The sequence below is a fragment of the Eptatretus burgeri genome, chromosome 10 (assembly GCF_056783735.1).
Source record: "Eptatretus burgeri isolate ZD-2024b chromosome 10, Ebu_testis_v1, whole genome shotgun sequence".
NCBI lineage: Eukaryota > Metazoa > Chordata > Myxini > Myxiniformes > Myxinidae > Eptatretus > Eptatretus burgeri.
The window spans coordinates 93,525,892-93,541,721 of NC_140970.1; the positions used below are offsets into that span (position 1 = coordinate 93,525,892).

Sequence of the window (15,830 nt, forward strand, 5' to 3'; positions counted from 1 at the left end):
TGGAAAAAAAGGAAGGGCTTCATAACAACTGCGATGATGGATTCCATGACCTTGCTGATGATGTGAAGTGAGCCAATTGGTCTGTTGTTGAGAGGATCCGTTTTGCACCTTTTATGCAATGTCGTGATGTTGCCAGATTTACAAGCAGATGGAAGATGACCTAGGGCAAATGATAGTGTGAAAAGGAAAGAAAGAGGATGTTCAAAAGCAGCATAGCAGGATTTTAGGACAGGTGAGCTGATGTCGTCTGGTCCAGTTACAGAATCAGGGTCAAGGGTTGAAAGAACCTTCTCCACCTTCTCAGTTGCAAAATACACAGAGTCCAGGAGCAGGTAAATATGACAGGGAAGGATGGGAAGTGAGAGTTAGGGGTTGGGGACACAAGATTTGGAAGCAAACACAGAATTGAGGCATTCAGCCTTCTCACAAGTGGAGTCGGCTGTGGTGCCATTTGCAGAGAGAGAAGTGATGGAAGTGGAGCGTTCAACAGAGATAGATTGAAGAAGGCACCATCAAGTTTCAAAGGAGGGAAACAAATTTTAAAGTTCATTTTTGAGGTTGGAAAGATGTTGTTTTCTGGCTCTCCTGAGAGTGGACACACAGTTGCTGCAGACTTTTTGGAATGCACTGAGATTGCCCGGTCGGATTAACCTTTCTCCACTAAAAGTCTGCAATGAGGCCATGCCCTCTGATCCTAACACTCAGAAAACGTGAAACCACCTCAAACTGGATATGGTCAGGATCGGGAGTGAGAACCACACACCAGATGGCTCAATCCATGAGAGATAGGTGAGAGCGCCCCTAAAATCCGACACCAATGTCGAGATGCCACCGGAGGTCCGAGTGCAAACACACACCAATCAGGTGATCAGGTATGAGGGATGGATCATCCGGCATGGCAACTCCTCCTATGGACATGGGTGGGGGACGCTTTAGAGAGGGAGTGGAGGACGTCCCATAAAAGGAGGAGCAAACAGCACACCAGAGCCTCTTATAACAGCAGCTTCTGCTGAGCTTTGAGCTTCTTTTGAGAAATTAGCTTGTTGATGCCTTTGAGCTTCTCATTTCTTTTCGCCCATACATGAAAGGTCCTTGCAGGCTCTTCTCAGTTTCCTCCATCTCCACTTTTCATTCTTCTGCTTACCTTTCCTTTCATTGTACAGACAGGAGACCATCGGCTAAAACCATTGGGTGGTGCGAGCTCAACCGGGCTGGTGCAAGGTGTGCAGGTGCATGACACATGACCCCATCTTCTTCTTCTTTCTCTTGCCTCGCATTTCTTCTTGCCCTTTCCCCATCTCTCTTTTCCCAAATGCATGTCGGTGCCAGGTTATTGTGAAGTTGTATTGGGAATGTATACTTGCTTGTGAATAATTGCAGTGATTCTCCTTGTGCATATATCATTGTGAATTTGCCTGTATTGTGGATACGTGCATGTTTAGTACAAGCTTGAACCCATTTCTTGTATTGACGTATTCTATTTGTTCTGATGTCGACACAAGGCCACTTAGGGTTGGTTAACCAATCTCTAATCGGGCTTATGGATTGCAAGAAGTGATTATGCAACAATTGGTCCCGCTTGGCCAGACTAATTAAAATCTGTTGCATGATCACCGGAACAGTACTCACTTGTTTTCCAGTCTTCTTTTTACGGTAACACAAAATTGGTCATGTGATCCAGCATAAAGTTCTGGGGTGACTCACTATCATAGTCTTTTAAGATAATTCATCCTCTTGAAGTTATTCGGAGGGGGCTGCCATCCATCACAATATCAAACATTGTAAGAAAAGTTGTTGTTTGGGTAAATAGATGCTCAAGTAATTCCATAACTGTAGACGGTTCCATGGGTCTCATAAATTTACTGTTTAACGACAGACCTGACAGCGTGACATGAAATAATTGGCTTGCATATGGAAATTCACTTGTTTAAAATGGTACAAATTTCTTGCACATTCAATGACACACATGCATGTTGTGACTGAATTTCTCAACCAGAACAAATGGAACATCAAGCAGTAATTTACTGAAGAAAAGTTTAAATTCACTCACGGGCACAGGAGGCAGCAGAAAATACAGTGATCTGAAGAAGAAAAAAGAAATATTGAAGTTTAAAAATGCCTGCACATTTGAAAATATTGAGAAACTAGAATGGCACTCAGTGGAGCGCATATCTCCACCACGCAATGCCTGATCCACGAGATCGTATCGGGCCCAATACATTTTTGAAATATCTTGCTGTTTATAGTTTTTTGGCCCTATCTCTCAATGGTGAAGAATCAGTTTTGAAATTAAATAATTCTCCGATCCGGATCCGGATTCAGATCTTCACCAAAATCTAAAGTTTGTCCGACTCAGACACCCATCCTGTCCACCAAATTTCATTCAGTTCCGTCCACAACTTTTTGAGATATCCTGCACACAAACAAACAAACAAGAGGAAGGCATCGTGCAGAGCACGATACTTGCAAAGTCCATAAAACAAATTTGATCTCAAAAATAATTTGTGGTTGAATTCAGTGACCTGATGTGCACATCCTCTTCAAATTTCAAGTGAATGGGATGAAAATTTAGGGTTTTAGAAACACCACCTAAGTTGATGACCTTGGTCCTATGTTGACCTTTTAGTCCATGTTGACCTCAAAAATAATTGCCAAGTTGAATTCAGTGACATGAAATATAAATCCTTTTCAAATTTCAAGTTAATCAGATGAAAGTTGACGCTTTTAGAAATTTCACCTTCAGAAGTTGTTGTCCTTTGGCCGTTGTTGACCTTTTGGTCGATGTTGACCTCAAAAACAATTTACTGGTTGAATTCAGAGACCGGAAATATTAATCCTTTTCAAATTTCTGGTCAATCGGATGAAAATTGAGGATTTTAGAAATACAATCTCGTTAACCTTGGGCCTATGTTTTGCTTTCGGTCCGTGTTGACTTCAAAAACAATTGGCTAGTTGAATTCAGTGACCTGAAATATAAATCCTCTTCAAATTTTCAGTCAATCGGATGAAAGTTGAGGGTTTTGGAAATACCACCTTGGTTGTTGACCTTGGGACTATGTTGACCTTTTGGTCCATGTTGACCTTATAAATAATTGGTGGTTGAATTCAGTGACCTGAAATATAAATCCTCTTCAAATTTCAAGTCAATCGGATGAAAATAGAGGATTTTAGAAATCTCAACCGAGTTGTTGACTTTTTGACCTCAAAAACAGGCTTAATTCCTGATGACAAACTCTACCATGTGGTGGTTTCAAGCCCGCACCGTGCTGGGTTAATGGGAGAAACAACAGGTAACAAACTGGAACATTTCACAGATATTTATTTACAATAATAAGACAGTGCAGACTTAATCACGAATAAAATGCAATGTACAAAGAGCAATCAACACATACAATTCTACTTAACAGACTGGCGCCACACACACACACACACACACACACACACACACACACACACACACACACACACACACACACACACACACACACACACACACACACACACACACACACACACACACACACACACACACACACACACACACACACACACACACACACACACACACACACACACACACACACACACACACACACACGAAATGGACTTTATTCGGGTCGGGTCTTTATTCAGTCCTCCAGCCGAGGAGGATAGTTCAGCTGAGGGGACAGAGCCTGGCCGGGTACCTGTCCGCCTCGTGCGGTCACACCGACTCCAACCCACCACGGTGGGACTCGAACCCATGACCCGGAATCCACGAGCCCACGATCCTGGCTGCCACGAACGACGATCGAGCACGACGGTCCCGGCTGCTCGACCACCACCACCACGAGGAGCCCTGAAAAGAACGCAGACCACGACCGCAGACGACGACGATGACAGACCAAAGGGTCAAGAGCAAAGACGACTCTACTCTCCTCTTTTTACGACAGCTCGCCACATTTTCTTATCCTTCCATCCCCCACACGGGTCGAGGGAACCGCTCTGAGGTAACTCGCCTCCGATTGGACGAGGGGTTGTCGGGCGATCAGTGGCCTCCCCTTATTGGTCAGGACGAACACTCCATCTGGCTGGGGCGGAGTCAGTCCTGAGGTGATCGTTGCCCTGATTGGACAGGGTGGAACCCCCTCCCTTCCTGGGAAGAATCGGAGCCCTGAGGTGAGGAAACCTCTGAGGGAAGTTTGACCCAAGTCTTTCACGAATCGACCTCACGTCCGTGGTCGAGCACACGTGGGCAATGGCGTCGATGGTGCGAAGTAGTGAAGGGAATGATTGAAGATGTAAAAACCTGACTATAAAAGAAACCTGCAGCACATACATGAAATTAACCCATTCGACAGACGGGAGGGATTCTAACTATAAACACCAACTTATCGAAATAACTGAACTGCGGGGACTCTGGCTGTTTGTGTGCAAAAGGTTTTCAAATCCGTAACACAATACAATATCCATATCATTGGCAGAATGAGCAACAGAGAGAATGTATAAGACTGCTGCAGGCACAGGGTGATTAATCAATGTGTGTGCTGTCCCTCGGATGGACGTTAAATTGGACGTTCCGTCACACATTCGCCTCCATGCTGTCTCGCTCTCTCTGGCACCAGCCGATTGGTGAAAGACTTGGGTCAAACTTCCCTCAGGCGACCCGACGAGAAGGTGGGATTGATGGTGGCCGTCAACATAAATACTCTCATTAATCCACGTTAATCCTCCCTCGGTAAAAAAAACCAAACTATTTAAACCAATTTGCGACCCACAAACAAATCATCTTACAAACAGGGTTCATGGGATGAATGGCAAATGAGAAGCTGTGAAAAACTGCAGTGATACATCAGAATAAAATTACACTATTCCTGTTGATCAACATGTAAAAATACCTGTAAAAAGACTTTCCACAACCCTCCTGTAACTGATTGTTGTGGTTTATTGCTGCACAAAATGGTATTTTAATATTCATTTGTTTTTTCAATCTGGGACGCATTCAAAAACGAATTCCATCCGGGACACGAGTCAGTCACGTGGTGTTAACCAAGATGGCGTCGGTCACGCGACATTTTTCACGGGCTGTGAATATTCTATTTCTTTTCAGTTCCGTGGTTGCGGCGCTACCTTTCATCGCACCATTGACATGCCTTTAATTTCGCCCAGGGTTGCCAACTGACGTTGCATCCATTAGCAGATCCAGTGAAATTAATTACCAAATCGAGCGTTTCATCATCAAATCTATTATATTCAATTCAACACGTATATGCTGACGATGAAAACAACAACAACAAATGATGGTTTAGTTTCACATGACAGAATTATTTATGGTGTTAATCAAGTTGTCCACACTGTGTCGCGTTCGGCACTTCCAAGGATTCCACAGTGGCAAAGGCTCAACTATTTATTACAGTATAACGCAAACCCGTCACGACTTGGATATCAGCTAATAAGGCCGTGCCTCGAGAAATAACATCAGCTCAGCACACCAGACTCCTCCCACCCCCCCCCCCCCCCGTGCCAGACTTGAAATGCATATTGTATATTTGCATTATAACACATACTGGACCCCGGGAACTTTCCGTGGCCCTGGACCATTTCCCCGAGAGGGGTCCCCAGCTGTTATCGAGTGGATTTTCTCGTTACCCGCTGTGCTCCATGGCCGTATTGTTGAAGATTCGGCGGCGCTTAACAGCACCGCCGTCTCAGGGGTTATAATGCCGGCTAGTTCGGCACAGGTCTCGGGTCACGCGCCTCAGATCACGATACCAAAGTACACCTGGGCCGTACCACTTGGGGATATAGAACCCGGCTACAGATTAGGTTTGTCAGAGACCGAGCGAAGTCTGCCAGTCTGTAGCCCGTTTGGTTTTATTTACAAATCGAGCGATTGTTCCTCAGCATGGCACGAATAAATTCAAGGCGGAAACTTTCATATGAATCAGCCAGATTTATTGGGAACACATCAGGGAAACACGACACAAGCAAAGCATTCACGAACGTTATAATTAATCTATAAACCCGCTCTTACTTAGGGAGCTACGGATACGGGTTTCGAAGGGAGCCCGAGCAAAATAAACCTTTGGCCTCGACAACATGCAGACAAGACACGGGGTACTTGGTGGTGCCTCATGGACGAGAGGAAAAGTGTCGAAGGCACGAATGCGGCTTGTGACAAGCCGATGGTGTCAGATTCGAGTGCCCAGCTCGAGCATGCAGTGTGGCAAGATGGCGCTCGCACTCCTATCGGCATCGCTAACGCATGCAGCGTGGCAAGATGGCAGTGACGACGTCCTTTTGTCAGCAACGCTCACGTGCCAGCCTCGGCGCATCCAGTCCCTGAATGGTCGACGGCACAGGAGAGTGAAAGATCCAGTGAAAGGAACTCGATTCTAGTAATGGAGCTGCTGTGTCCCAGGTACTTTAGAAGGCATTTCCCAGTCTCAATGCTCCATAGCATGGCCGTCTCATCTTTTTGGGGCTGGCCTTTTCGGACCACCCCCGGGGACACGTGATTGGTCCATCGTTCGAGTTTGCAGCCGCTCTCCGCCAATGGGTTGCTGACACGTCTTGTTGACTGACTCTCTCAGGGTGTTGGTTGGGGGGCTCATTAGAAGGGGGGAAGGAAGAAGAAGACGCCTCTCGGTGCACCACCACTGTATGAACAATGGACAGCCTGCTACATCTCCTGACACACATGTAACGTCCGATTACCAAACAACCTGGCTAAACATGCCTTTAAGGGGGGATCTGGGCTAATCCTATATTTAATAACCCACTAAGGGCCTATTTCCGCAACAGTATTACATGAAGTGGTCTGCTTTGCTCCAATCGCAGGGGACCCTGGGACCTTCTCGGGGGACTATGGGAGCAGGTGCGGGCCTGTCCATCAGGTCAGCCCTCTGTCCTCACTGCTTAATCTATATTTTCTCCAGCAGCCTGTGAAGGAAATAACGCATATGGGGCAAAACTGCCCACTTCCTCACTGGGAGTTCAGTCATGCAGGACAGTCAAGTCATGATCACCTGGCTTATTACACCTCCGCTCTGATTTTATGGAGATTTATATATACCACATAATTTATTGATAATTTTGTCCATGATATGCATATCTTTTCAACACATCCCTGTCATGATGAGTGGTACAGATTCACAAAATAGACTCCAGCTTCTTACGGTTGGGTTCCAAACTTGTTCACACACCAGAATTGATCAACATCACATTTAGCAAACTTCATTACCAAAATTATCATCATTACCAGATTATTTTTTCCATGAACAAACAGATTGCTCATGACGAAATTTCTCGAATTTCGTGATCAAAAATACCAGATGGCAATCGTGATTTTTAATGCGGTGAAGCCACTTCAGTATTTGTCTATGTCCTTCCTTCCATCCGTCCATCAATAATGAAGAATAACCTTTCTACCCCACTGTATTTCAAAATAAAAATGCCAAACTGAACCACTTCCTTCAGACACGGATGGGATTTTTGAGAAGAAGTCGTCAATCGGCCATGATCCAGTCACAGTGTTGAAGTCACAATCGTTGTGTTGCAGTCACTGGCACTTGCGAGGAATGCATGTCGACTTTTCATTCCTTTATATTATTCAGCATTTCAAGTGGTTTGGTTAACACAAGCCTGTGTCTCAAGAGCAATGCGTGGTAAGTGTTTTGAAGTGCACGGCAGGAGTTGTTTTAAATTACGTGGAGGTGAGGTGTTTTTAATAATGCGGAGATTAGGTGTTTTTAATAATGCGGAGATTAGGTGTTTTTAATAATGTTATGGTGAGGTGCTTTTAATAATTTTACGGTGAGGTGTTTTTAATAATGTTACGGTGAGGTGTTTTTAATAATGTTACGTTGAGGTGTTTTTAATAATGCAGAGGTGAGGTGTTTTTAATAATGTTACGGTGAGGTGTTTTTAATAATGTTACGGTGAGGTGTTTTTAATAAAGTTACGGTGAGGTGTTTTTAATAATGTTACGGTGAGGTGTTTTTAATAATGCAGAGGTGAGGTGTTTTTAATAAAGTTACGGTGAGGTGTTTTTAATAATGTTACGGTGAGGTGTTTTTAATAATGCAGAGGTGAGGTTCTTTTAATAATGTTACGGTGAGGTGTTTTTAATAATGTTACGGTGAGGTGTTTTTAATAATGTTACGTTGAGGTGTTTTTAATAATGCAGAGGTGAGGTGCTTTTAATAATGTTACGGTGAGGTGTTTTTAATAATGGTACAGTGAGGTGTTTTTAATAATGTTACGGTGAGGTGTTTTTCATAAAGTTATGGTGAGGTGTTTTTAATAATGGTACGGTGAGGTGTTTTTAATAATGTTACGTTGAGGTGTTTTTAATAATGCAGAGGTGAGGTGTTTTTAATAATGTTACGGTGAGGTGTTTTTAATAATGTTACGGTGAGGTGTTTTTAATAATGTGGAGGTGAGGTGCTTTTAATAATGTTACGGTGAGGTGTTTTTAATAATGTTACGGGAAGTGTTTTTAATAATTTTACGGTGAGGTGTTTTTAATAATGTTACGGTGAGGTGTTTTTAATAATGTGATGGTGAGGTGTTTTTAATAATGTGACGGTGAGGTGTTTTTAAAAATGTTTCGGTGAGGTGTTTTTAATAATGTTTCGTTGAGGTGTTTTTAATAATGTTACGGTGAGGTGTTTTTAATAATGTGGAGGTGAGGTGCTTTTAATAATGTTACGGTGAGGTGTTTTTAATAATGTTACGGGAAGTGTTTTTAATAATGTTATGGTGAGGTGTTTTTAATAATGTGATGGTGAGGTGTTTTTAATAATGTGACGGTGAGGTGTTTTTAAAAATGTTTCGGTGAGGTGTTTTTAATAATGTTTCGGTGAGGTGTTTTTAATAATGTTACGGTGAGGTGTTTTTAATAATGTGGAGGTGAGGTGCTTTTAATAATGTTACGGTGAGGTGTTTTTAATAATGTTACGGGAAGTGTTTTTAATAATGTTACGGTGAGGTGTTTTTAATAATGTGATGGTGAGGTGTTTTTAATAATGTGACGGTGAGGTGTTTTTAAAAATGTTTCGGTGAGGTGTTTTTAATAATGTTTCGGTGAGGTGTTTTTAATAATGTTACGGTGAAGTGATTTTAATAATGTTACGGTGAGGTGTTTTTAATAATGTTACGGTGAGGTGTTTTTAATAACGTTACCGTGAGGTCTTTTTAATAATGTTACGGTGAGGTGTTTTTAATAATGTTTCGGTGAGGTGTTTTTAATAATGTTTCGGTGAGGTGTTTTTAATAATGTTACGGTGAAGTGATTTTAATAATGTTACGGTGAGGTGTTTTTAATAATGTTACGGTGAGGTGTTTTTAATAACGTTACCGTGAGGTCTTTTTAATAATGTTACGGTGAGGTGTTTTTAATAATGTTACGGTGAGGTGTTTTTAATAATGTTATGTTGAGGTGTTTTTAATAATATTCCGGTGAGGTGTTTTTAATAATGTTACGGTGAAGTGATTTTAATAATGTTACGGTGAGGTGTTTTTAATAATGCAAGGGTGAGGTGTTTTTAATAATGTTATGGTGAGGTGTTTTTATTAATGTTATGTTGAGGTGTTTTTAATAATGTTACGGTGAGGTGTTTTTAATAATGTTACGGTGAGGTGTTTTTAATAATGTTATGTTGAGGTGTTTTTAATAATGTTACGGTGAGTGTTTTTAATAATGTTACGGTGAGGTGTTTTTAATAATGTTACGTTGAGGTGTTTTTAATAATGCAGAGGTGAGGTGCTTTTAATAATGTTACGGTGAGGTGTTTTTAATAATGGTACGGTGAGGTGTTTTTAATAATGTTACGGTGAGGTGTTTTTCATAAAGTTATGGTGAAGTGTTTTTAATAATGGTACGGTGAGGTGTTTTTAATAATGTTACGTTGAGGTGTTTTTAATAATGCAGAGGTGAGGTGTTTTTAATAATGTTACGGTGAGGTGTTTTTAATAATGTTACGGTGAGGTGTTTTTTAATAATGTGGAGGTGAGGTGTTTTTAATAATGTTACGGGAAGTGTTTTTAATAATTTTACGGTGAGGTGTTTTTAATAATGTTACGGTGAGGTGTTTTTAATAATGTGATGGTGAGGTGTTTTTAATAATGTGATGGTGAGGTGTTTTTAATAATGTTTCGGTGAGGTGTTTTTAATAATGTTTCGGTGAGGTGTTTTTAATAATGTTACGGTGAAGTGATTTAGGTGTCAGGTCAGGTTCGATCTGTGACCTGCTACAGGTACCATGTAAACCTGTACTAACCTGTTCCATGGTCGGGTTGTCGGCGACTAAACCGTCTCCCCCACCAGGTTTTCTCGTGAGGAGGGTGTTTGGATATGGACACCCAGCAGGATTAAAAACAAAACCTGTCAAAGGGCGGAGGAGCTCCTTGTGAGCCAACGGCCATCCATATCTAGTGCCGAACTGTGTCTGCGGACATCCTCCTGCAGTTGGGTTACTTCTTATTAGGAGGTTGGTGGCAGGATTTGCACTCCAGCCACCGTAAAACGCTTCATTCCGCAAAACGCAAAAACGCAAAAAAATCTGAAAACCCACTCCGTGGGAGTACCTCCTGTGCAGCTTCCCTTCGCAGGGCAGCTCACCGGATGATGGGATTGGGGCAAAGCCTTCGGGACCCCCAATCTTTGATAGGAGGGAAACCACGGGGTAACATCCCTGGGTCAGATTGCGGGAGAGTGTGTCGGAGTGGTGCTGAGGTGTCGTCCACCAGACGGCGGTCTCCTTGGGTTAACCTGAGGCGGTCCCTTCGGGTGGGTGCCTGGAATGTCCTATCCCTAAGAGAGGATGATCACCTGTCTCTGTTATCATCTGAGCTCAAGCGTTTGGACATCGGGATTGCAGCTCTCTCTGAGGTTCGGAGACGGGATTGCGGCGAGATAATGGTGGGTGGTTACACCTACTATTGGTCTGGTCGCTCTGATGGTTACCATACCCAAGGAGTTGCTGTAGCTGTGTCCAATAAGCTGACCCCAATGATAATTGAGGTAACACCGGTCAACGAGCGTATTATGAGATTAAGGATTCGTCACTCCTTAGGTGTCATTTCCCTGGTCTCTATTTATGCTCCGACTGAGGCGAGTGATCTTACCGTGAAGGACACATTCTACGCCACACTCGAGTCTGTGGTTGATCAGTGCCCCAGACGAGATACACTTCTAGTCTTGGGGGATTTCAATGCATCGACTGGAACTGATAGGGATGGTTATGAGGTGTGTGTTGGTCCCCATGGGTCAGGAACTATGAACCAGAATAGCACTAAGTTCCTTGACTTTGCAAGAAGTCATGGACTTAGGGTGGCTGGTTCATGGTTTCAGCGCCCGCAAGCTCATCGCTGGACTTGGTATTCCAACGCTGGCGGTGTGGCAAAGGAGATTGACCATGTCCTCATTGACGGTCGTTGGAGGATGATCCAGAACTGCAGGGTCTACCGGAGTGCTCAGTTCCTCAATACTGACCACAGGCTTGTTGTAGCAACTCTAAAGCTGCACCTTAAATCCTGGAGAATGGTACCATCCCAGCCTAGGCTGGATGTTGCCAAGCTCAGGGATGAGAGAGTAGCTGAGGAGTTTGCGAACAGGCTGAGTGGACACTTGGGGGTCTGGGTGCTTTGGGGGTCCTGAAGAGTTGTGGAGCACCTTCAAGACCACCGTCCTTGATGTTGCCGGTGGATGCCTTGGAGTTCACCGCAGGGCAAAGAAGAATTTTGTCTCTCAAGGGACACTGGATACCATTGACCAGAGTCGCAGGGCCAGGCTGAATGGCAGAGCTGAGCTGTTCAGGGAGCTGAGGCGTAAAACTGTACGTGCACTGAGGGTGGACAAGGAGGCCTATGTGCGAGGAATCTGTGAGGGGTAGAGCATCACCTGTGGACAGGTGATTCTCGTCCCGCTTACAGGGGAATTCGCGCATTACGTTCATCCAAGCCCATCCCTCGGAGCACTGCAGTTCGAGCAGAGAGTGGTAGGCTCTTGACAGAGGAGTCTGAAGTGAAGGCCCGCTGGGCCGGTTACTTTGAGCGGTTGTACCAGGCTGATCCCCCAGCTGTCGAGTTGGACGTCAAGGGTGTTACAATCCCTGTTGCTGACCCTCGAATCAACTGTGGTCCACCATCGCTTGTGGAAACACGGGCTGCGGTGAACCAGTTGAAACGGGGCAAAGCTCCAGGGATCTGTGGCATCCATGCCGAACTTCTCAAGGCTGGTGGAAATGCTGCACTCGCGTCGTTGCATGCAGTTTTGTGCTCTGCCTGGAACACAGGCATCATCCCAACTGACTGGAAGAGGGGCCTTGTTGTCCCTCTCTGGAAAGGGAAGGGTGATCGCCAAGACTGCAACAACTACCGAGGGGTGACGCTGCTCTCAGTGCCGGGCAAGGTCTTTGCTCGGATAATTCTTGATAGGGTTCGCCACCATCTGCTTGAGCACCAGCGTCCAGAGCAGTCAGGCTTTACACCAAAGAGGTCAACGATTGACCGTATCCTTGCACTTCGTGTCCTCACCGAACGCAGACGAGAGTTTCGGCAGGGGCTGCTTGCAGCCTATGTTGATCTCTGTAAAGCGTTCGATTCAGTGAATCGGGATGTCCTCTGGAGGATTCTTGGTCTTCGTGGGGTGCCACCAAAACTGATCGATCTGATGTCTGAACTCTACTCTGGTACTGAGAGTGCTGTGAAGTGTGGTGGTACCATCTCTGACTTATTTCCAGTTGTTACTGGAGTTCGTCAGGGGTGTGTACTTGCCCCCACACTTTTCAGCACTTGTATGGACTGGATTTTTGGGAGGATGTCGGAGAGATCAAGTTGCGGTGCATCGTTTGGCAATGTCAAGATCTCGGACCTTGATTTTGCAGATGATGCAGTCATCTTTGCGGAGACTTTAGACATCCTCTTGGGGGCCCTCGAGGTGCTGAATGAGGAGTCGGAGCCGTTGGGATTACGGATTTCTTGGGTCAAAACAAAGATCCAGGCTTTCGGTGACATCTTGGATGCTGCTGTCCTGTCTGTGTCTGTTTGTGGTGAGGATGTTGAGGTCGTGGATAGATTCACTTACCTTGGCAGTGATATTCATGTCTCCGCAGGTTGTGAGCCGGAGGTCAATAGACGTCTGGGTCGGGCCTGGGGAGTCATGGATTCACTGGATCATGGGGTGTGGCGCTGCCGGTACCTGTGCGGGAGGACGAAAGTCCGAGTCTTCAGGTCCTTGGTACTTCCAGTCTTGCTCTATGGGTGCGAGACTTGGACTTTGACCAAGGATCTGAGACGGAGACTTAATTCCTTTGGTACCAGGTCTCTTCGGAGAATCCTTGGCTATCGCTGGTCGGATTTTGTGTCCAACGAGCGGTTGCTGAGAGAGACTCGGATGAGATTTGTTACCTGCATAGTCCGTGAGCGTCAGCTGCGGCTGTATGGACATGTGGCTCGTTTTCCTGACGCTGATCCTGCTCACCAGATTCTCTCAGCGAGGGAGTCTCATGAGTGGAGGAGGCCAGTGGGCCGACCACGTGCCTCATGGTTGCAGCAGGTTGACCATCATCTCAAGGAGATGGGGATGGGCCTGGCATCTGCCTGGGGGATGGCCAGACGGAGGCCCCTGGAGTACCGGCGGAAAGTGGACGCAGCGACGCGCTGTTCTGGCACATGCTCCCATACCTGACCTGAGGTGTTTTTAATAATGTTACGGTGAGGTGTTTTTAATAATGTGATGGTGAGGTGTTTTTAATAATGTGATGGTGAGGTGTTTTTAATAATGTTTCGGTGAGGTGTTTTTAATAATGTTTCGGTGAGGTGTTTTTAATAATGTTACGGTGAAGTGATTTTAATAATGTTACGGTGAGGTGTTTTTAATAATGTTACGGTGAGGTGTTTTTAATAACGTTACGGTGAGGTGTTTTTAATAATGTTACGGTGAGGTGTTTTTAATAATGTTACGGTGAGGTGTTTTTAATAATGCAAGGGTGAGGTGTTTTTAATAATGTTACGGTGAGGTGTTTTTAATAATGTTATGTTGAGGTGTTTTTAATAATGTTCCGGTGAGGTGTTTTTAATAATGTTACGGTGAAGTGATCTTAATAATGTTACGGTGAGGTGTTTTTAATAATGCAAGGGTGAGGTGTTTTTAATAATGTTATGGTGAGGTGTTTTTATTAATGTTATGTTGAGGTGTTTTTAATAATGTTACGGTGAGGTGTTTTTAATAATGTTACGGTGAGGTGTTTTTAATAATGTTATGTTGAGGTGTTTTTAATAATGTTACGGTGAGTGTTTTTAATAATGTTACGGTGAGGTGTTTTTAATAATGTTACGGTGAGGTGTTTTTAATAATGTGACGGTGAGGTGTTTTTAATAATGTTTCGGTGAGGTGTTTTTAATAATGTTACGTTGAGGTGTTTTTAATAATGCAGAGGTGAGGTGCTTTTAATAATGTTATGTTGAGGTGTTTTTAATAATGTTACGGTGAGTGTTTTTAATAATGTTACGGTGAGGTGTTTTTAATAATGTTACGGTGAGGTGTTTTTAATAATGTTACGGTGAGGTGTTTTTAATAATTTTACGGTGAGGTTTTTTTTCATAATGTTACGGTGAGTGTTTTTAATAATGTTACGGTGAGGTGTTTTTAATAAAGTTATGGTGAGGTGTTTTTAAAAATGTTACGGTGAGGTGTTTTTTATAATGGTACGGTGAGGTGTTTTTAATAATGTTACGGTGAGGTTTTTTTTCATAATGTTACGGTGAGTGTTTTTAATAATGTTATGTTGAGGTGTTTTAAATAACGTTACGGTGAGCTATTTTTAATAACTTTACGGTGAGGTGTTTTTAATAATGTTACTGTGAGTGTTTGTAATCATGTTATGGTGAGGTGTTTTTAATAATGTTACGGTGAGTGTTTTTAATAATGTTACGGTGAGGTGTTTTTAATCATGTTATGTTGAGGTGTTTTTAATAATGTTACGGTGAGGTGTTTTTAATAATGTTACGGTGAGGTGTTTTTAATAATGTTATGTTGAGGTGTTTTTAATAATGTTACGGTGAGTGTTTTTAATAATGTTACGGTGAGGTGTTTTTAATAATGTTAGGGTGAGTATTTTTAATAATGTTACGGTGAGGTGTTTATCATAATGTTACGGTGAGTGTTTTTAATAATGTTACGGTGAGTGTTTTTAATAATGTTACGGTGAGTGTTTTTAATAATGTTACGGTGAGGTGTTTTTAATAATGTTACGGTGAGTGTTTTTAATCATGTTACGGTGAAGTGTTTTTAATAATGTGGAGGTGAGGTGTTTTTAATAATGTGGAGGTGAGGTGTTTTTAATGTTACGGTGAGGTGTTTTTAATCATGTTACGTTGAGTGTTTTTAATAATGTTACGGTGAGGTGTTTTTAATAATGTTACTGTGAGGTGTTTTTAATAATGTTACGGTGAGGTGTTTTTAATAATGTTACTGTGAGGTGTTTTTAATAATGTTACTGTGAGGTGTTTTTAATAATGTTATGGTGAGCTGTTTTTAATAATGTTACTGTGAGGTGTTTTTAATAATGTTACGGTGAGTGTTTTTAATAATGTTACGGTGAGTGTTTTTAATAATGTTACGGTGAGGTGTTTTTAATAATGTTACGGTGAGTGTTTTTAATCATGTTACGGTGAAGTGTTTTTAATAATGTGGAGGTGAGGTGTTTTTAATAATGTGGAGGTGAGGTGTTTTTAATGTTACGGTGAGGTGTTTTTAATCATGTTACGTTGAGTGTTTTTAATAATGTTACGGTGAGGTGTTTTTAATAATGTTACTGTGAGGTGTTTTTAATAATGTTACGGTG

At 43.0% G+C, this 15,830-nt stretch overlaps 1 protein-coding gene across 5 annotated transcripts in view; it reads right to left on the reverse strand.

Moving 5' to 3' along the window:
- The window catches only part of LOC147019139 (fibronectin-like), a 104,649-nt gene that overhangs the window by 86,923 nt on the left and 1,896 nt on the right, over window positions 1-15,830 (reverse strand). For 3 of the 5 annotated variants that reach the window (XR_015062767.1, XM_085900013.1, XM_085900012.1), the window contains one exon: window positions 2,051-2,081. The exons of the other annotated variants lie outside the window; for them this stretch is intronic. Coding sequence is in view for 2 of the 3 variants with exons in the window: in XM_085900013.1 (XP_085756139.1) it covers window positions 2,051-2,081 (31 nt within the window). In the remaining variant the exon portion in view is untranslated. The remainder of the gene's footprint in view (window positions 1-2,050; window positions 2,082-15,830) is intronic. 5 annotated transcript variants of the gene reach the window in all.